The sequence below is a fragment of the Podarcis erhardii genome (genome assembly GCF_964252035.2).
Source record: "Podarcis erhardii genome assembly, chromosome: Z".
Lineage (NCBI taxonomy): Eukaryota > Metazoa > Chordata > Lepidosauria > Squamata > Lacertidae > Podarcis > Podarcis erhardii.
In genome coordinates, this window is record NC_138504.1 from 16206835 (window position 1) to 16228111 (window position 21277).

The 21277-nt window shown below is 39.7% G+C and overlaps 1 protein-coding gene across 7 annotated transcripts in view; it reads left to right on the plus strand.

Moving 5' to 3' along the window:
• DIAPH2 (diaphanous related formin 2) overlaps positions 1-21277 on the plus strand; it is a 358462-nt gene that overhangs the window by 212083 nt on the left and 125102 nt on the right. For all 7 annotated transcript variants that reach the window (XM_081847906.1, XM_081847907.1, XM_081847908.1 and 4 more), the window contains one exon: positions 4117-4281. In XM_081847906.1, coding sequence (XP_081704032.1) covers positions 4117-4281 — 165 coding nt within the window. The remainder of the gene's footprint in view (positions 1-4116; positions 4282-21277) is intronic.

Sequence of the window (21277 nt, forward strand, 5' to 3'; positions counted from 1 at the left end):
AGAAGTCTGCAGAGCTTTCATGGATTTGTAAGTGGTGGTTTATCCAGAGTTAATAACAATATTTGGATATGCATATTAGAAAATGACACTTCCCTTCTTTAATAATAGTATCATTCAGTCTTACTGCTGTTCTGTAAGTCTGTTTATTTCATATTGGGACCAGTGTGAACTATTAAAAAAAAATCTTCAGAAAACAGCAGCTTCCATATAGTATTATGAAGTATGTGGTATGAAGGAGAAAACTTCAAAATTCTTTCACATGTTCCCTTTAAATTAGTTATGTCAGCTGTTCTCTGGAAGATGTTCATTTGTCACTTCCCTCTTCACTTCAGTGTCAGTGTCAATTTATTCCATCAGGTTAGTCCCTAGTCCTTTATACTCTATGCTGACAATGGTATGCTGCCTGCTGTGAAAGATATCCCTCCCCCGCCACGTCATTCCATTCATATCTTCATTGTTTGCAGGCTTTGTAAAGCATTTCTCTCTTTTCTACACGTACTTAATTTAGTAACTGGAATAACTTCCACCAGCTTGCTAACTTTTAAAATATTTATTAAAAGTCTCCAAAAGTATGAATTCGGGTAAACTAGCTCAATGTTGTGACAGAGAGGAAACAATGAGAGCAGAATCACATTTTTGTTTTTAATGGGTACACATCTATATAATGTAAAAACCCATGCTCTAGCAACATTTTGCAGCCCAAAAGCCTTCTAAAAAGAGAAGAATTTACTTCTTAGCAGAAGGCTATTGAGGTAGGGAGCAAAACCTGGACACCCAGGTGCAGTCACAGATCAGACACACTTTTGTCAAACAAAATTTGTTGGCAACAAATTATCTTCATATTGTAATATGACTGGCTGATATTTAGCACAAATCCATATGCAATAGCCAACTTATATCATCGTCATAATCATAGATTCAGGTAGGTAGCCATGTTGTTCTGAAATATATATAAAAAAATAAAAATATTGTCCAGTAGCACCTTAGAGACCAACTAAGTTTGTTCTTAGCATGCACATGAAAGCTCATACCAAGAACAAACTTAGTTGATCTCTAAGGTGCTACTGGATGATGATGATGTTGATGATGATGATGATGATGATGATAATAGTAATAATAATATTTAATTTCCTTTTCTCAGTTCCTTTACACATCTTCCTCTTGACTCACATTTTGCTTGCTTCCCTGCCTGTTGGCTTTTACTTCCTGCTAATAAGAGGAGAAGACAGCCACTTTAAGATGGAAGTAGGTCTGATAAAAGTGAGCAAGTGAAATCCCCTCATACAGTTCCTCCACAGGGAAAAGACAAATGCAGTAGGCACTCGACATTTCGAAATGGGAGTTCCTTGACAGCTGAATAATGGAAACCTCAATTGCCTGCATCTTAGCAGTCAAGAGAGACAACATTATTATATAGTTTAGATGCATTTCTGTATCTTGCATTAAAGGTTGTTTGTTTTCTAAATCTTGTGTTGTGTTATAGGTTTTATGGATTTTTTTTTTTTTGACACTTTTAGCCACCGAGAAAATTATTTTTCCTACCCAGTGCAGAGCAGTGTACATGGTTTTCACCATCATTCCCAAACTTCTTCAGCATATCAACCATCCTATGCATCAGGTTAAGTTAAGGTAAAAAGCACTGCACCGAGGTAGCTTAGTAAGTTTTGTGGCTGAGCAGATTTTTGAATCAAGATCTCTCTGGTCTACGTCCATCAACCTTACATGACTGATTTTGAAGCTCTCCTGGGTTTCAAAATAAGTTAACCTGTGGTATGATGGGGGTGTGGTGCAGAACTGCTCTTTGAAGGAAATAGAAGTCCATAGCCCACTTAGACTCTTGGAGCTGTGTTCATAGTTCTTTGAATCTCAGATATATATATAATTTGCTCTTCATTTTGTCTCAACCCCCTTTTATGTCTGAAACCTTATTGTAGTTTCAACTTTAAAAAGTGTTTTTTACCATTTCTCTCTGCAATGGTTTGTCTATAATTCTTTACGTTAAAAGAACTATGAATGTTTGATCCATTGCCCCACCATCCCAAACACGATTTTAAGAAGTTCTTCATTTTTTATTAGAAATCAGTTACCAAAAACAGTAAGTAGAATATATCACTGGAAGACTCTACAGTTTATCACTCTATTCACAGCGCATCAAGAGTACATTCTTAAAAAGGTTTAAAACAGAAGCCAAAACTTTGACAGGTCGAGTCTAAAATATGAGGTAGCAAAACTCCAGTGCATCCCCTTTCTGTGTGCTTTGTATTTGGATGTCTCTATGTTGTGTACATCTAAACAGCAGCTTTATAGACAGAAAGATACATAAATTGGCCTGACTTTTAAAGATTTGGTGTGCTCACTAGAAGAACATTGGCAGAAATACGGAAAATGCAGTACTGGTGTGCAGCAAACACTTAATTTATTTAAATTATTCATTGTTCACAAAATCCCAGAGTGAGATGCAGCATTAAATTACAATAAAGGAACATTTCATTTAAATACAGCTTAAGTAAAAACAACAATATACTTAGACACAACTATGTTAACCAGGTGAGAAACACCCTTTAGTCAAATGCTTGAGTCAGCAGCCCTATTGTTTCCTGCTGCTGAAACTCAGTCAATGTTGGTGCAACTCACACCTGATAAGGAAAAGCTTTCCAAAGTCAGTGTGCCACTTGCAAATACCAGCTTGTTCAAGGCTAAAGCCACCACTATAACACAACCATTCAGCCTGCAGTTGGTTAAAATGAAAAGCTACATTTTCAACAACTTTTTTAAAAAATAATAATTAAATGAAACATTTATTTAATTTGAAACAGAAGAATGGGAGCAATATGCCTTAATTATTCTCTTAATAGAATGTTAACCTTTATTTGCCTTCACGTTGTTCTAAAAGTCTAACTTCTGTGTGAGATTGCTTCCTTCCGCTTTAGGTAACAATTATGCAATTTGTAACTGCAATTGTTGTGAAGGTTAAGTAGATCTCAGGTTGATTTCCAGTCCTCTTCAGTTGCTAATAAAAAGCTGCAGTGTGCTTACTATAACAGAATAGTGGCACTTGGAACAATGCAAACCATTCCTTGTTTAATTTTACTTCACTGCATGGGAAGACACACTAATATTCAGCCAATAGCACTGAAAAATATCCTGTGTTTAAACAAATATTTGTATTGCTAACACCCCCACTTCTAAAATATTGTAAGCTACTTATTCTGCTGGGAGGATTAAGTATACATTTAATTGCTCTACCACAATTTTTAGGGTTCCCTACTTGTGTTTGAAATAGCCCCCAGATAGTCAAAGCTGCAGTGTTGTAGGATTAGAGGCAATTAAGTCCATATTTCTTATTTATGTATGTGCTATTTGTATCTGACCATTTTGATGGTTAAATGCTTTCCTGTAACCATATTCTGGTGGTTTCCCTGCACCTGACTTCAAAGTGTGAATAGATAAATGTAATATAGGAACCATCTAAACCAATGATGGTCATATGCCTTTTTGTTCCAGATGTATTGAGCTTTAATGTCTTGTGATAGCTAAGAAAAATGCCAAAAAGAAGACGACAGTAGATAGCTGCTATTATCTGTATATTACTATGTGGAAGAATCTTTTTTTTTCTTTTTTTTTCTTTTTTCTTTTTTGCATAGTAATCAGATAATCTTTTACATTGTTTTTTGACCATGGTTTATGTGTTGTTTTCTTGTTGTGTTATAAGTAAAACCACTTTAAAATAAATAAATCACAATAAACTGGTTAGACTTGCTGCTGATCTCATGGGGAAAATGTGTTTCTATAAGTGATGTTATTTCCTTATTCTTTGCAGGTTCAGTGTTCACACTTTGGTCAAGACCAGACTCAAGGAGCACAACCTGCATACCTTGCCATACAATCAGCAGTTCTATAGAAAGTAAAGTTACGTTGGGCACATGTGAAAAAACGATAGCCTGGTGGATTTTATTGTGCTTAAAGCATATTAGAATGTGTGAAGCATGGTATCTATATAAAGTCATCAATTAACAAATTCAGTAATTAGGAGGAATGCATTTAAGTGACAAAGCAATCTTATTTTAAACTGTTTTGCTACTGATTTTATTTGAACTTCCTTAACTTTAAGTGTACAGCTTTGCGAAGAGTGCTAGAGAGCAGTACGAGAAGTTATCTAACATGCACAACAATATGACCAAGTTATACGACAATTTGGGGGACTATTTCTGTTTTGATCCCAAAACTGTTAGTGTTGAGGAATTCTTTGGAGATATAAGTACATTCCGGACACTGTTCTTGGTGAGTATCCCCCTCTCCCTTACGTTTCTAAATAAATTTATTTATTTCTACACTTAACTGCATTTCTTTCTTTCTTTGTTCTTTTATATTATATATGGTTTCTAGCACATGCTGTTAATGAAGACAGATAACTAAGATGGATTTAATGTTGCCAAGTATAAAACTAGTTCAGATTATTAACCAATATTCTAATTTAACAGCTGGAATTTTTGTTATTTTTTTTCCATGTACAGTGATATGTTTTCATAAAGTTTATAAGGTGCCATATCTCCTATCTAGGGGGTATTCTTTAACTGTTTAAAAAACTATGGTATTTAAAATTTTAGATGCCTCTGATAGGATGACAGTAATAAACAACTAGCTGCTTCTTAGCACGGCCTAATAATGTTCTGTATACTTAATATGCACTTAAGCCCCATTGATTTAAGTAGAGCTTAAGAGAAACATGGAACTCTCTGCCCTATCAGGAACTGTGTGTAAGCCTCATATCACACACTAGTCTCTTTATGATGCAAGAACTGCTGAATTGGATTCAAAGAGCTGCTTGCAGAAATGAAAACTTTTCCGCTTCTGTGGTGGGGGTCAATTGATTTCTGTTCATTTGTTCATCCAGCTGTAGTTCTCGATTCAGAGGAAAAGTATAAAAATGCCTTTAGAGATTCATAATTTGAAAAATATATATCAAAAAACAATTTTGCAAATAAATGCTAAAATGTTACAGAATAGATTTAGGAACAAAAATATGTAAAAGTGGCAGGCTGGAAATAGTCTGATCCCCAACTTCAGGTGTAGCATTTTGAAGGAGGGGTGTTGCCAGGTATTGTGATGGAAAGGAAGAGGCAATAAAGCACTTTCCATAAGTTGAAATCTGCTTGTAGGTCTTAAAATGCAATCTGTTGTGTGGAGTTTTTTCCTAGATTTTGAATACCAGTACATTTTTCAAGTGGATCATGGTTTGTTTTTCATAGCTGTCTCATACATGTGTATAGAATTATCTGTGAGACAGAAATTTCCCACCAACCATTTCTCACTTTCACTCATCTTAGATTGGGCTCTTGCTTATGTTTTGCCCAGTGGCTGCCTGTGGGTTGTTGTAATTAAGTGCATCATAAGGGGTGGATGAAAAAAACATGGCCCAGAATATGATGCTTGCCTTCAGGGAGTATTCAAATTGCCTAGAATTATCAATACTGCTCAGCCATTTGCTGAGCATGTTGATCCATATTGCCAGCAGCAAGCCTTAATCTGTTGCGTAACTACAGTGGTAACTCGGGTTAAGAACTTAATTCGTTCTGGAGGTCCGTTCTTAACCTGAAACTGTTCTTAATCTGAGGTACCACTTTAGCTAATGGGGCCTCCCGCTGCCGCCACGCCACCGTGTGATTTCTGTTCTCATCCTGAAGCAAAGTTCTTAACCCGAGGTACTATTTCTGGGTTAGCGGAGTCTGTAACCTGAAGCGTCTGTAATGTAAACAGTCCTCAGAGTATAATTTCACTACATGCAATTTTATTTTATTGTAAATTCTTAACCATAGGATTTTAAGAAAACAGAACATATTTTTATTGTATTTTTACAAATCTGTTGTAACTGGAAATCACCACCAACACATTCATGACAAAGAAGTATCATCCAGAAAAAAGTATGTTTGTTTTCTGTGCTTTAATTTTGATAGATGAATATAAAAATAAATTGAAATCAAGTAATTGGAGGTACTCAAAGATACTTGACACTTTTATAAAAACGAGGCATGGTTTGTTGGTTAGGAGGTAGTACACATCTGTAGTCCGAGGTTAACTACTATTAACTGCTGTACTGCAGCGTATTTATGATTGGTTTGTCCATTGTGTTACCACATTAGAACACTCTCTGGGACAAATCAGTTGACCAAAGGAACAGGCATTCTTTTCCTTCACGTTTGCAAGCCATGGTTGTAACTTCTTTGTTCTTCCACTCATGGGGGTGTCTTGAGCACACCCAGTCAAGGAAGGCAAACAGCCGACTGTTAATTCTTTATTGACAAAAGCACACACTTACAGCACCAGATACACATGGACACATACTTCTAGCATCTCCATAGAGATGGTATTAACTTTTCCAGGCTTGTGCCCAGTGGAGCACTTGAAGCTACACTGAGCTTATGTTCCTTTGTCTGATGGAGTGTGCTCAAGCAACTGGAGATTTTTTTTCTGCATGGAAATTGTCACTGTGCTTCTCTCTTAGTTCTAGGAGACAGGGGATTGCAGGGATTTGACCAGCCTGCCACTCACCCAAACAGCCTCTTCCTCCACTTCCAACACGACCTGTGTCCCCACCTCCATATCTGACTGCTTTGACCCTTTCTATTCCTCCTACCCTGCCTCCTGCCTTATGGGTGACACCAAACCCCAAAAATTTCTAGGCCCCTCTCCTGGGCCAGCCTCTCTCCCCCCCTTCCCTGCCACCATCACACACTCACCAGATTGCTGCTGGTCCCTGGCATAGGGGCTAGATTGCATTGATAGCTGTAAGTGAGTAAGGGGAAAGGAGTATATAGTCCCCCTTTCCAACTATATATGCAGTTTAGTGTCAAAACTGGCTACAGTGATGTCCTTAGTTCATCATCTCCTAATGATGAACTGTTGAGTGATCAATATCAAGAACCAGAGCAGGTTTGAAAAGCTTTGCTGCAACTTCATAGAGCATCTTGCTTTCATGCAAGATGTAACCCTGGATGCCACACACTTTACTGCCCACTCAATGGCTGATGAAGTTGTTACATGTCAAATCCTCTCTCTTTGCCATTGGGATGCAGATAATACATCCAGAATAAACTTATTTATAGCTTTGTATTTGGGAACTAACCTGTTTGGAGACAAGGCCTTCAAGATCTTGGTAGGCCCCGGGAGAAGCACAAAACTATTCTAACTACTGTCACTCAGATCAGAAGCCCTATCTTCTCTTTATTCAATATCACACATATCACAACCTTTTCCATGGAGACACCCCTTTGGTAGGGCCCATGATGCTTGCCCATTCTACCCATCCTTGAACAGACAGCCATTCCAATGACATCTGTAGTCAGCTTCTGGGCGAAAACCTGGCCAGTCTTCCTCAGCTGCAAAGGGTGCAGGTGAACGCTTTTCATCATGCTTTGAATCACACTTTCAGTTTGGAGGTACTATGGATTTCTAAAAAAAAATATTGAAAAGAGCCACCTGGCTGTGAGTCCGTATCTACACCTGAGGGCCATTTTCGACACTTTGGCAACACATTGAAATGTTTAAATATTTCTTTGATTGTCCTTGAATCTCTCCACCATACTTGCCATCCTCTCTTGACACATCCTTTGAAAACCACTGGTCTATTGGTACAAGTGAACACTTTTCATCATGCTTCAAACTATATTTGAATCTCTTTCAGCCCTGAGGGACCACAGGTTTCTAAAAAACAACACACACATGGAAAAGAACCACCTGATTATGAGGCAGCATATATACCTGAGTGCCATTCTGGACACATTGCCATCATTTTTCTTTTTCTCCAGAACAGATTGTGGCCATTTGGGAAATGGCTCGTTCACTGTTGCAAAAGCCTTCTGTAGATGTCACACTTCTGGTGAGAGCCCAGAGTCTCTTTGTATTAACCACCCAGATTGTACCTTGGGCGTATCACCACACTTTTAAGCTTCAGTAGTTCCTCTTGCTGTTCCAGTCACACATTTCCAATACCTGGTACAAGCTCCTTTGACCATTCCACAAATATTTTTGTTGGTTGACGTGTCTCCAGAATCTCCACAAGGGTGTCTGTGCCAAGATCCAGAAACAATCCTGCTGGAGAGCTCCCCTGCTAGGGAAAGTTTACCCACAGTTTATGGACTCTGATGGAATCTGCCCACAGCATTAATTGGCTTGAGTTGTGGGCAGTGTGCCTTGCCCTTCTCTATTTCCATCAGTGCTCATTCACACTGACAGCTCTACAGTGAAATCTTCCATCTTCAGGCAGAATCCTACCTTATTTTCAGCTGGGTCAAGCATAATCTGTTCAATCCAAGTGGAACATTGAGCAGAGATATGGATGTCCTGAAGTGGTTGCTACTATTACAACGTCACATCGGCCATCTTCAAACAGGATTTATGAAAGCTTGTGGTCCAAATTTCCCCACTGTGTCCTTCTCAAAGTTTTTTTTCCATATAACATGATTGTACAACTGCTATCTTTTCTGCATAAGGCTTCAATTTGGGCCCAAAGTCTAATATTCTTCACCATAACATCTCAGCAAGTGAGGATAGGAAGTAGCTGCATACTCTTCAACTCTGAACATCCCTTGCCTTTGATGCCAGGTAGCAGTACTGACCCATGTGATTGTCTGACATCCATCAAAACCTTCTTTCAGACAATATGTATGTCTGAGTTCTGTAAGTGACACACACCATGCACAAAATAGAAAACAAGATTGCAATGCTACAAAGATGACTGATGTTGATATTTGCAAGCTGCTTCTACTACTAGGATTAACATTGTGCTGGCTGGTTTTTGGAAGCAGCTTCAGTGCTCAGACTTGGCAGTTAATGTATGGTCTACATCAGCTCAGGATAGCTTTGCAATCTCTTGGCCCAACTAGAAACCCCAAATTGCTTTACCCTAAGTCTGGTGTATTGCCTAGTCTCTTCATGTTTCACACAAACACAGTCTTATTCACTTAAAATAGACTGTTTTCATTATATAAGAATGAAATCAATATGTTCAGTGTTTATTACATTAAATGAAATAAACTTACAAGGCTGGTGAAAAGTTGCCTAAATAGATTGAATAATCTTCAAAGGAAATTTCAAGGAAACTTACCATCCCTACCCCAATAGACAAATAATAAAATGTAACGAAATACAGTGGTACCTCGATTTATGAACTTAATCTGTTCCAGAAGTCCGTCCTTGAACCGAAACCATTCTTAAACCGAGGCATACTTTCCCTAATCAGGCCTCCCTCTGCCGGTGCCCTTCCACCATTCAGATTCCGTTCTTAGACCAAGGTAAAGTTCGCAAACCGGGGCACTACATCCGGTTTTGCGGAGTTCGTAAACCAAATTGTTCGTAAACAGGACTGTTCATAAACCGAGGTACCACTGTACTTGTTTCACATGTTCTGGGTTTTTAAAAGTCATTGTGATGTATGAAAGATTTTGTAAGGGGGGGGCAGACAATCAATGTTAGAAGAAGAAACCAACTTCTTTTATTCTGATCAAAGCATTATCAGTGACTTGAAAACAAGAAAAATCCCTTTGGGTCCTGCGGTTCCTCTTCACATATGATTTTTCCAACAAAATGTTCCCTATAAATAAGTTATTATTGCATTATCAGTAAGCACCAAGAAGAAAGCAAGTTATAAAGAAGGCTGTGTGGATAGTATAGGCTCTGACCTTTCTCAGTTGCTTTGTGAGCTTCTGCAGGTATTGATTATCATCAAAATTGTTTCCTTCCTTCAGGACAGAGAGACTTGGTATTCTGAAAAAGGGCATTACTTCTGTGAACCATGTTTGTTTTCTTGTGTTTCTTCTTACTGCTTTGAATTACTTTCTTATATCCCATGTCTCAAATTGGCATTGAAGGGATAAATTATTCAACCTGCATAGATTTCATCACTACAGGCTGTTCTCATGTTTTAGAAACCATGTGGTGTTTGTCTTATGAAGTGACATCATTTTACAGAGAATGATGAAATAAGTATTTTATGGTCAAGTACACCTCAGGTCTCCTGACCAATATTTTGTATTTGTTCTTTTGATGAATTCTTATGTTGTGTGACAGTTTCTTTGTTTTAAAGACAAATAAATACTGGGTGCATAATCATGCCCTAACCTTTTCTTTCTCTTTGGAAATAATGGAACATGATATTACTGCTTTTCTTCCTAAATATATTTTTACATGATTGCTGTCTTCAGGCTTTTCCCATGTTAGCTAGTTTGTACACACTGAGTACAGCTAAGTTCTATAGAATGGTAGGTATAACTGCATCTGTGCCATAAAGACTAAATGAAGGATATACTGCTGCAATTATACAAGCAATTCCATTGTTTTACATAATCATCATTCACATTATACTTTAGCACATTTTTTAAAAGCAGCCAAAAGTGTGGTAGGTGGGGGTATTCAAGAAGTATGTTTAAACATAAATCTGCAACATGGTTACAACCCAGCACTGGTAACAACTCATAGAAAGTCAACTTTAAGTATAGATCCCGCAGAGTTATCACTTGGTCATACTTAAACAATTTTTGGAGTGGAGAGAATGTATATTTATTAAGCGAAATGAAAGCCTTAGGACAGTTAGTCTTAAGGATTACTGAAATACAGAATAAGCTATATACAGAAAGGGAGGTGGAGTACAGTGTTAAGCACAAGTTGTGAATGGCATTTCTCTGCAGAATGTGGTTTTTATCTTGGGAAATACAGTGGTACCTTGGGTTACATATGCTTCAGGTTACATACACTTCAGGTTACAGCCTCTGCTAACCCAGAAATAGTGCTTTAGGTTAAGAACTTTGCTTCAGGATGAGAACAGAAATTGTGCTCCGGCGGCGCGGCAGCAGCAGGAGGCCCCATTAGCTAAAGTGGTGCTTCAGGTTAAGAACAGTTTCAGGTTAAGTACGGACCTCTGGAACGAATTAAGTACTTAACCCGAGGTACCACTGTAAGTATTTGGGAGAAGGATAATAGTGGTGGGTTATCCCTGCCTTATAATATGGCAGGCCTACAAACAATGACTGAGGCAGGGACTGAAGACAATATAAATTTCTGTCTTCAAACCTGCAGCTATGGTCAAGCCAAGTCTCACTCCAGATGTCCCTTCCGTTTATACTTTTGGGTCCCTCACACCTGTCTCAACTCATTCTGAATGCTCTTCCCATCCACCTCTCTCTCTCTCAAATGCTTGTTAGGATAATTGTCCATTGTACCACTGATTTCTTTCTGTCTTTCATTAAAATATTTTCAAGAAGTTAATAAAGACACATTGCACCATAGAATTAAATGCACAACAAGCATTTGAGAAGAAATTGATAGCTTTATCAACTGGCAATGGAGGCAGATGAGCTTTTGTGAAAGATGTTCAAAAGCTAAGCTGCTGTTTTATGTCAACAACAGACATTGTGAGTCAATCAACATACAGAAGATTTGCTTTAGGGTTATGTCATGGGATGAAGTTTGGCTGTTTGTACTACAGAAGAATATAATGGTAAACTTAATGCATTTTTAACTCAATCAATTATGATTCTCAGCATTGTAATGCAGGGTCTCATATTATTAGTTCATGGTCTGTCCACATCTGGATGTAAGACTCTAGCTACAGCAGGATTGCAAACCTTCTTTAGTTACTGAAGAAGAATGGATTTGTTTAACTTTCTGCATTCTATGTTGGTGTTTCCTGCAGGCTCTTGTTCTTATTCCTAAAATCTCCTACGAGGAACCACTTTTGTCATCCCCCCCCCCCCCCGCAATTGTCATGTCATTGTTCTTTGCATAGTCTTTGCTCTGCATGTGTCTTGAATGAGAATGAGCTCATATTGTCCCTTCCTTACTGTGAGGGGATAGTGAGCTGCTTGTGCGTAAAAGCTTGATCCCTCTGGGGTTTGGCTGGTCATCCAAACCGATGCACTAACGGAGCCCCCAAAGCATGACTCCGTCAGTCGCTGGTAGAATCTGACAGTGGGCGTCTACGGAATTTACGCCAACATAAAAGCTCTTTGACAGACATGCGCTTTTGAGACTCTCTGCGTGACAGTTTCCGGCGAAGGGTGGGCGTTCCCAACGGGGGTCCCGTTACCTCTCCACTACTCTCACTGGAAGCATCCCAGAGCCTCCCCTCCGCTGTGACTCCTGCACTCCCCCTGCTGGTTCCCTCTTCTGCTGCAGATTCTCTCCTATTCTCCTGGAGCCTGTCCACCACCTGTCTCTCCGATGGCAGTTCCCTGACACTTACCATAGGATCTATCTATCTGAAGACATAGAGCAAAACCACATGCCCTATAGCAATAATATGAATGTAATGCTTGTTCTGAGCACCTATGTCTGACAGAGAAGGTCCAGAATATTTATAAACCTAAGACTGTCCCAACAATGGAACACAGGTTTCACAATTCATTCTAACAGCAACATGAGAAGTTGCTTTATACCAGGTCAGCCTATCTGTGTATCTTGTCCACTACAGTGGTGCCTCGCAAGACGAAAAGAATCCGTTCCGCGAGTCTCTTCGTCTTGCAGTTTTTTCGTCTTGCGAAGCAACCCTATTAGCGGCTTAGCGCTATTAGCGGCTTAGCGGCAAAGCGGCTATTAGCGGCTTAGAAAAAGGGGGGAAAGCGAAAAAAATCGCAAGACTCGCAAGACGTTGCCGTCTTGCGAAGCAAGCCCATAGAGAAATTCGTCTTGCGAAGCGCCTCGAAAAACGGAAAACCCTTTCGTCTAGCGGGTTTTTCGTCTTGCGAGGCATTCGTCTTGCGGGGCACCACTGTATTATTTATTGTGACCAGTAGTTCTCCCTCTCCCAGCCCTGCTGCCTGATCCTTTTAACTGGAAATGTCAGGGATTGAACATAGGACTTTCTCCATGCAAAGCATGCTTTCAACTTTTGAGTTATTGTCCCTCCCTAATAAAAGGTGTTAAGGGCAATTAATGAGGTACTGCAGTTGTGCAGCCTTCTGTTTCATTTCAGCAGGAAATTCTGTGCATGCCCTGATAAAATGGATGGGAGTCAGGAAACAGAAATGGTCTAGTATTGGCATAAGGAAGCCTGAATTTTAGTCTTCATCTTTAACTATTCAATATCTGAAGGTGACTCTGTTTTGAAGAAAAAACAAAGAAGAGATTGCTATCAGACAGCTCAAAGAAAGTCCTATGTTATAACTGATCCTAATCTATGATGGAAGTTGTACAGTACAGTGGTACCTCGGGTTACAAACACTTCAGGTTACAAACTCTGCTAACCTGGAAGTAGTACCTCGGGTTGAGAACTTAGATACAGGATGAGAACGGAAATCGTGCACTGGAGGCGCGGTGGCAGCAGATGGCCCCATTAGCAAAAGCGCACCTCAGGTTAAGAATGGTTTCGGGTTAAGAACGGACCTCCGAAACTAATTACCGTATTTTCTTCTCCCCCCGCCAGCCTTCTAACCAAGTCGGGGGACAGCGGGATGGCGGCCTTCCGCCTCCCCGCTGTCCCCCGAGCTTGTGGGGCTGGCGGTGGGGCTCTCCTGAAGCCTGGAGAGCGAGAGGGGTCGGTGCGCACTGACCCCTCTTGCTCTCCAGGCTTCAGCAAAACCTAGATTCACCCCATAGGACGCACACACATTTCCCCTTCATTTTTGGAGGGGGAAAAGTGTGTCCTATAGGGTGAAAAATACGGTAAGTTCATACCACTGTATAACCATAAATATCCCAAACAGTAAAGTTAAAGAAATATGGTGTTGTGAGTCAGTCTTGGTGGTTGCTTGTTTCCTAAAGTGCTACAGTCCTTTCTGTTGCAATTTAGCATGTATTTAGCAAAAATAGGGAGAATAGCATATTGCTTTAGATGGAAAGGGGAAAGTCTGTGTTAAGTGGTCTTCAAACTGTGATCTTGGAAGTCCTAGAGTTGCATAGAATTTTATCGGGGATTCAAAAGGCAATTAATAATTGCATACAAGTTTTTTTAAAAGACAGCTTAATTACCCTCTGCAGGGCAGTACTGGGACTTCTAGGGTGCACTCCTAGTAAATCCAACGTTATGGTGAAACCAGCATTGAGTTGTAGCCCAGCAGCAGCTAGGGACCCAAGTTTGAGAAACACTGTCCTACAGCAAGCTCTAAAGTTCTCTAGAATGCACAATCATGTGACAGGACACAGATGTGCTCCTTGAAAGGTAAGTGAATGTTGAGTGCCTTCTCTGCTTGGGAAGGGCCGTGATGCAGAAGGTCCCAGATTCAAGCTCCAGGATGGTGTTTCCTTGCAACCTTCAGAGACAGCTTTCGTGGACAGTCTTTGCCTGTTAGTGTAGACAATACTGAGTTAGTTGGGTCAAATGTATCCTATTATATTATGTTCACTGTAGGCCAGGAGTGGAAAGCCTCAGGCACGGGCGGAAGGGTGGCAACTGTGCTTCTTGGGGCTCTCTGTCTGACCCTTGCAACTCTTCTCAGGCCACATTCCTTCTCCCCAAGTCACATCCATTCCAAGCTCTGTTGTACACCCAAATGCTTTTGTGTAACTCAAATATGACCTTGAACTATGACAATTCATCTTGCTTGCCTGGATAGAAAGGTGTGTGTGTGTATGTGTGACTGTATAAACTTCTGATTTTTGCATGGCTGAAATGTAGACAGTCTGAAAACCACAAGCCAGCATTATGGAATCAATGTGGTAAATACAAATCAGATGCCAGTAGAAAATTAGACAAAGTGAGATTAGGGAGCTTTAGACATATGTAATATTTTAAGGAGGGGCCAGAAGTACAAGATAATAGCTTGAGGAATATAGTGCAAGAGGCACAAAAATAGAAAAGCCTTTTAAAAATAAGCAGTTTTAAAACAATTATCCTGTGTATTTATGGGGTGCATATGTTTACCATCATCACAGGCATCTGTGCATGGTTACCAGTTTTGGAAAACCAAGAATGGGACATTTATTGAACAAACATTGAAGGAGACATTTAAGGCAAAGCAGTATAGCACAGATGTTTCCCCATTAACCTGTGCATCTGTGTTTATGCTGACACTATGCTCCACTGTGATTCCACTCAGCTTCCTCCAAATCTTTTGTGCTTGTGACATTTGCATGTTGGCATTTGTTTCAGGTGGGACTACTAATTCGTTAGGAGGGTTATAGTTAAACAGTCTTTTCTTTATTTAATAAATTCAGTTCTTTTTTAGGAGGCACTCAAGGGTTTGCAGTACTTGCACCTCTTTCTTTTTCTTTTTCCTTTTTTTTTTTTGTTAAAAAGTGTGGCATTTACTGTAACAACTTCATGGTGAGTACCAACACCTATTTTTCTAGGGGGGAAAGCACTGAATAAATGAATAAATTTATTAGAATGGTCCAACTCATTTGATATTAAAGTGCTTCTGATTAGCAAACAAGTTTAGGATATATTAAAAAAAATTTCCTAATCACAAATTGAGATTCTTTGGGAAATGACATGCTATGAAGTTTATAATTCAGGGGTAAGTACCGTATATACTTGAGTATAAGCTGACCCAAATATAAGCTGAGGCACCTAATTTTAGCACAAAAAACTGGGAAAACTTATTGACTTGACCTGGTGGTGGCAGCAGCGGCAGCAGCAGAGGAAGAACAAGCAGCCCGAAAGGGCTGCTTTCGGGCTGCTCTTCCTCTGCCGCCGACAGTGGCAAAGGCAGAGGAGGAGGAAGGAGCAGCCTGAAAGAGTTCCTTTCAGGCTGCTTTTTCCTCTGCGACAGCCTCTGCCGCTCGCAAGAGCAGGCATAGGAGCCGCAGTTGGGAGAGGCGCAGCGCAGCACCTCTTCCAATCGCGGCTCCTATGCCTGCCCTTGCAAGAGGCAGGCAGCGGTGGTGGGATTCGAGGCAAGAAAGGGCTCCTTTTGGGCTGCTCGTCCCTCCGCCGCCACTGCCCATCTTCCTCGAGTATAAGCCAAGGGGGGCTTTTTCAGCATAAAAAATGTGCTGAAAATGTTGACTTATACTCGAGTATATACAGTAGGTGACTGTGTTAAAAATAGAATGATTAAGAATGTGAGGCACATTTCACTGAAATTCCCCACTGGAAGATATCAAGTTGGAAACATTAGCTTTATGATTGGAAAACACTACAGCGCACACAATCCAATGTTTTTTTTAAGTTCTCCAAATCCCTAGTTAGTGACACTTGTCTAAGTTGTCAAAGTTAATGTTACAAATCCTCCAATGGCTATTCTCAAGAAGATTCAGGAAGAAGGCAGGAACCATCTCTTCAAACAAATGTAGATAAAATCTGAGAGTTGGGTGGAGCTCAGGCATAGCTTGAGCTCTATTAGCGTAGTAATGAAAGTGGCACTTGCATACCATACCTAATCTCAAATAAAAGCAGTGACATTTTGTGGGGAGCAGGAGAGATGTGTGTGGCGATCACACAGGGCCCCCGGACGTTTGACAGTCTATTGATCCCTGTGCCACCACTGTGCTCACTTCCCTGCTGCCACCAACCCATTACTCTCGGGTACACCCTGAGTCCAGACAGTTGTTAAAATTAAACCAAATAAACAAGTTTATTTTATAAGCATTAACAAGTTTATGGTTTCTCAGATAATGTTCCTGTCAGTTTCTTAACCTTAGTTTCTTTACCAGCCTATACCTTCCTAATACCTTCTGACTGATTATCTCAACTGTTTGACTGACTCCTCTTAACAGATTCTCTCACTCTCTCACATCAGACTAGCCCAACCCACAGACTTATCCTCCCTCTCTTCTCTAACTCCAGACTCACTTCTTAACAACTCTAACTCCTCCCCTTGGGTTCCTATAGGTTAGTCATTTTACACTTAGTTAACCCTTTCCTTATGAACCCAGTATGATGTCACACACCTAGGAGGGCAAACACCTCAATGTGTTTGGGTGATTTACAGATGACTGCTTGTAAGTCAAGAGGACAGTGGGCTGCAATAGTGACTTTGCATCAAATGACTTAATTAAGCACACCTTTTTGTGCTAGGAATTCCAACCATCAGCCAAAGGAAACGTTGGGTTATGGTAAACGTGCACAGCGGGTTAGTTGGTTTGAGAGATCTACAAAACTAAATGGAGCATATTTGAAGGTGGCTAAACTGGGATGCACTTTTCTCATCACCTTCTATTTGTGAAATGCCACAACTGTCAGTGTTTTTTATGTATTCACTTTTTAAAAAGACTTGTAAACATGCTTGCATTAGTAAATATATGCAGAATGACTGGAAGTAGCATAATGTCAAGGCAATACAGATACATGCATGTTTCCACTGAAATAAATAACAACTTGATAAGAATGCAGTTTGCACAATACTCCTTGCTTGAAAGTAGACCTACAATGTGCTGTATATAGGGCTGCATTTAAATACTGTTTAAAGCTTCAACTGGTGCAGAATGCAGGGACCTGGCAAGTTCTTGGAGCTACCATATTTTTCGCTCAATAAGACGCATTTTTCCCCTCCTAAAAAGTAAGGGGAAATGTGTGTGCGTCTTATGGAGCGAATGCAGGGGGGGAGGCAGGCAAGAAAAGCTCCCAAGAGCCGCACACAAGCTCCGCGCAGCTCTTGCAGGCTTTTTCCCAGGAGGGAGAAGGGGCTGACGCAGCCAGTCAGTCCCTTCTCCCTCCTTGTAGAAAAGCCCGCAGGAGCTGTGCGCTCCTTAAAGGATGTGCGGCTCCTGTGGGCTTTTGCGGGAGGTGGAGGAATTGCCATAGCCTTGTGCAGCCTCTCCCAGCTGAAGAGGTTGCACGCAGCTAAAGAGGAAGCCAAGACAGCCAGCGGGATGGATCCCACTCTCTGTCTTGGCTTCTTTGCTCTTCGGGGCTGGGGGGAAAACCGGGGCTTCCCCCATCAGCCCCGAGAAGCTCTGGGAGAAGTGAGCAGGCTGTGCACAGTCTGTCCGCTGCTCTTTGGGGCTGGGGGGGGAGGGAAATAATATTTTTTTTTTCTTGATTTCCTCCTCTAAAAACTAGGTGCGTCTTGTGGTCTGGTGTGTCCTATAGAGCGAAAAATACGGTAAGCAATTAGAGCATGTAGCACCTGCCCTGGTTGCTAGTGTTTTTCTGAGTCCAATTAAAGTGTCGGTTAGCCTGATCCCAAGCAACTTAGGGTTTTAAAGGTCATTTGAAGACCTACCTTCAGCTATATGAAGCTGCCACAAAGATCCATCAGGTTGGTCAGCACAATAGACAGAAGGATGTTTTATGCTCATTGTCCCATCCTTAGGAAATGTCATTTCATTGGAGAAACACCCAACCCTTTTCCCCAGCTATGTTTAAATGGGCTTTAAAATCCTGTGTGTTTCAGTTCACTTTTAATTTAATTCGTAATATTCTGCATTTTATAAACAGTAGTTTTTGCTGTTTTATGTTTGGTTCATATTGAAATGGAATGTTTACACTGCTGCTTTCATTAATTGTATGTTACATATCTGAAAGCAGCCCTGCTTAGGGAATTTTTAAATGTTTGAAGTTTTATCGTGTTTTTACTATTCTTCTGGGAACCGCCCAGAGTGGCTGGGGAAACACTGCCAGATGGCAGGGTATAGTAGTAATAGTAGTAGTAGTAATTATTATTATTATTATTATTATTATTATTATTATTATTTGTGGGGGCACATGTAAAATGTATTGGGGATACTTTTTCCTTTAAAGACAGTATAGGAAAAGAAATTGGCAGTAAATAAATAAGTACATAAATAACAATAAGCATAGCACATGCGACACACATTTCTTATCAATAGAGTTGGTATCCTGCTTACTCAACTTATGTTCCATCATCCAGTAATAAACTTGCAACAATGATGCACTTTCTCTTCTGTTTTCTCTCAGGTCTCCTTAGCTTTCACTACCAAGAAAGTAATAATAATAATTCATCATCATCATCTTGGTTGGGATGGTGTTGATGATGCTTTCTGTCCTCAATAATACTAGTTCATATGAAAAATATGATTTTATAAATAATTCTATCAATGGCTAGAAAGTCATTTAGGTAACAGTACACAGCACTCGAGAAAATCCATCATGTGCATTGCAAAATATTTGAAACTTGCAGGTCTTTCTATATAATTCAAAAGCGTAGTTACAACTATTTTTGAAGAATCTGCAATGAAGTTTCCAGAAAGAATGAAAACCTTTACTTTTGATCATTACTTTTCTCTGGGCTAGGTTTTAAAAAGATAACTAAAAACACTGAATGCTATCCTTTCATCTTCCAGCCTGTTGATCTGGCATGATTCCTGTGTGTGAGCCATCTTGCAAAGAAAGTATTTTTTTCTTTTAAATAAATAATACAAAGTAACTGCAAACTAAACCATCTGAAAGTTTTCATTTCTTTAAAATCTTCAAATAACTTAAATCTTCTAAAAGTTGTTTGTGTGCCTTTCAGTTACTCATTTGGGATATCATTCTGCTGTATATGTTGTAAAAGCACTATGCAAGTCAGAAATTTAGGTATATTAAATTAGTACACTGCTTCTCACTAATAAAATTCAGAAGGGGTTTACAATTAAACTACAAATGCAACAACAAAATCACCTAAACATTTTAAATCAAATCTAACTATACAGTCATATCATTGGTGCTGCCCAAATGCCCAGGAAAACAAAAGTGCATTTGCCTTCCACCTTAATGGAGACCAAGTTGGTGCTGGGGTGGGATCTGTATGCATAGAGAATCCAATAAAGAGAGGACTGTTCCTAAGAAGGCCTGTACTGTCCTCTCCACTCTCCAGACCTTACTTGAAGGTGGCATGCAGAGAAGGGCTTCAGATGATTATCTCAGGATGTGGACAGGTTCATATAAGGAAAGATGGTTATTTATGTTTACTGGTGCCAAGCTGTCTAAGGCTGTTGAATTAGGCATGGAAACTAATTGACAGCCAGTACAGTTGGGCCAGTACTGGTATTATATGTTTATGCCTTCTAGTTCCAGTTAAAGATCTAGCTGATGCATTCTGCACTAGCTGCAATTTGTATACTGTTTTCAAAGGCAATCCCATGTGCAACCAATTGCATAAGTTTATCAAAGCCTGGTTATTTCCATCCAAGCTAGTTTGCAAGGCTACCAGCCGAAGTTTGTAGCAGGTGATTCAAATGTGACTCAAATGGATCTAATGTGATTTGCATGGCTACCAGCCGAAGTTTGTAGCAGGTGATTCAAATGTGACTCAAATGGATCTAAGAATACCCCTGAGCTGAGGACACAGCATTTTACTTAAAGCCCATATTTAGATCATTACAGATTGAATACTTTTGCTGAGTTGCTGTCCCATACTGCTGCTTCTAGATCAGCAACCTGTCAGTTAGTGAAGTTCATTCCCCAGCTGAATTTATCACAATATCTTGGTGTGCCAGGAATCATAATCCTTTTTGACATTTCTCTGAAGTTTCATGTCAGATGTGATGTTTCCACACAAGCCAGAAGGTTCAGTGCAAGCAGAGTCTGTCGGTCTCTCTTTTTTTCATGCCCCCTGACTAGGAAGCACACAGTTTATCTGCCGCTTTGGATACTACTTGCTTGGGGTATTTTTTTTTTATTATTAAATTTTGACATAAATATATTTCACAAACGTACAAAAGACAAAATGAAAAAGAAAAAACAGAAAAAAAGAAAAAAAAAGAAAAGAAAAAGAGAAAAAAAGAGAAAAACACAAAATACATACAACTTTAAATAACATTGATCGACTTCGCTTGGGGTATTTTTGTTGTTAGTTTGACTTGTTGCTCAACAAACTAAGTTATCTGAATTTGTAATTAACTCCAAGGAGATTACTAGGATATTCAGGTGCAAAAGGAGTGAAATAAAACTAAAACTATCCAGAACTGGATGAATAACAGGCTAGAAATTTTCACCCTGGGCCCTCATATGTTACACATTAACTTCCTATTAGCCATTGTACATTGTACTAATGAGCAGTGACAGGAAATGCATTTTTCCTCTTCTTACATATTCTGAGCTTTTTTGAGGAGGGTGTGGGGACAGAGTGAGTTAGGCAAGCTTGAAGGAAAAGCCTTTTGGAGTAGAACAAATCTTTAATATAAGTGCATAATGCATAGTACCTGACTGTATATTTAATATCCAAGGAGGTGTGTATAGTCAGTTCCTTTCTACTTATTTTTAATATTTAACTTCAGAGATTTTTCCCCATAACTGCCTTGGTCTGCAAAGCTTTGCTCATCAAACCTCAGGACATAGCGTATATGATAAACCCATTAATTTTTCTTCTTAGAAAGCAACAAGGCCAACTCTGTTGAATATTAGAGGTGTATTTATGTGAATCCTAACAGAAAAGGAGGAACATGGACTTTTTTCTGCTTA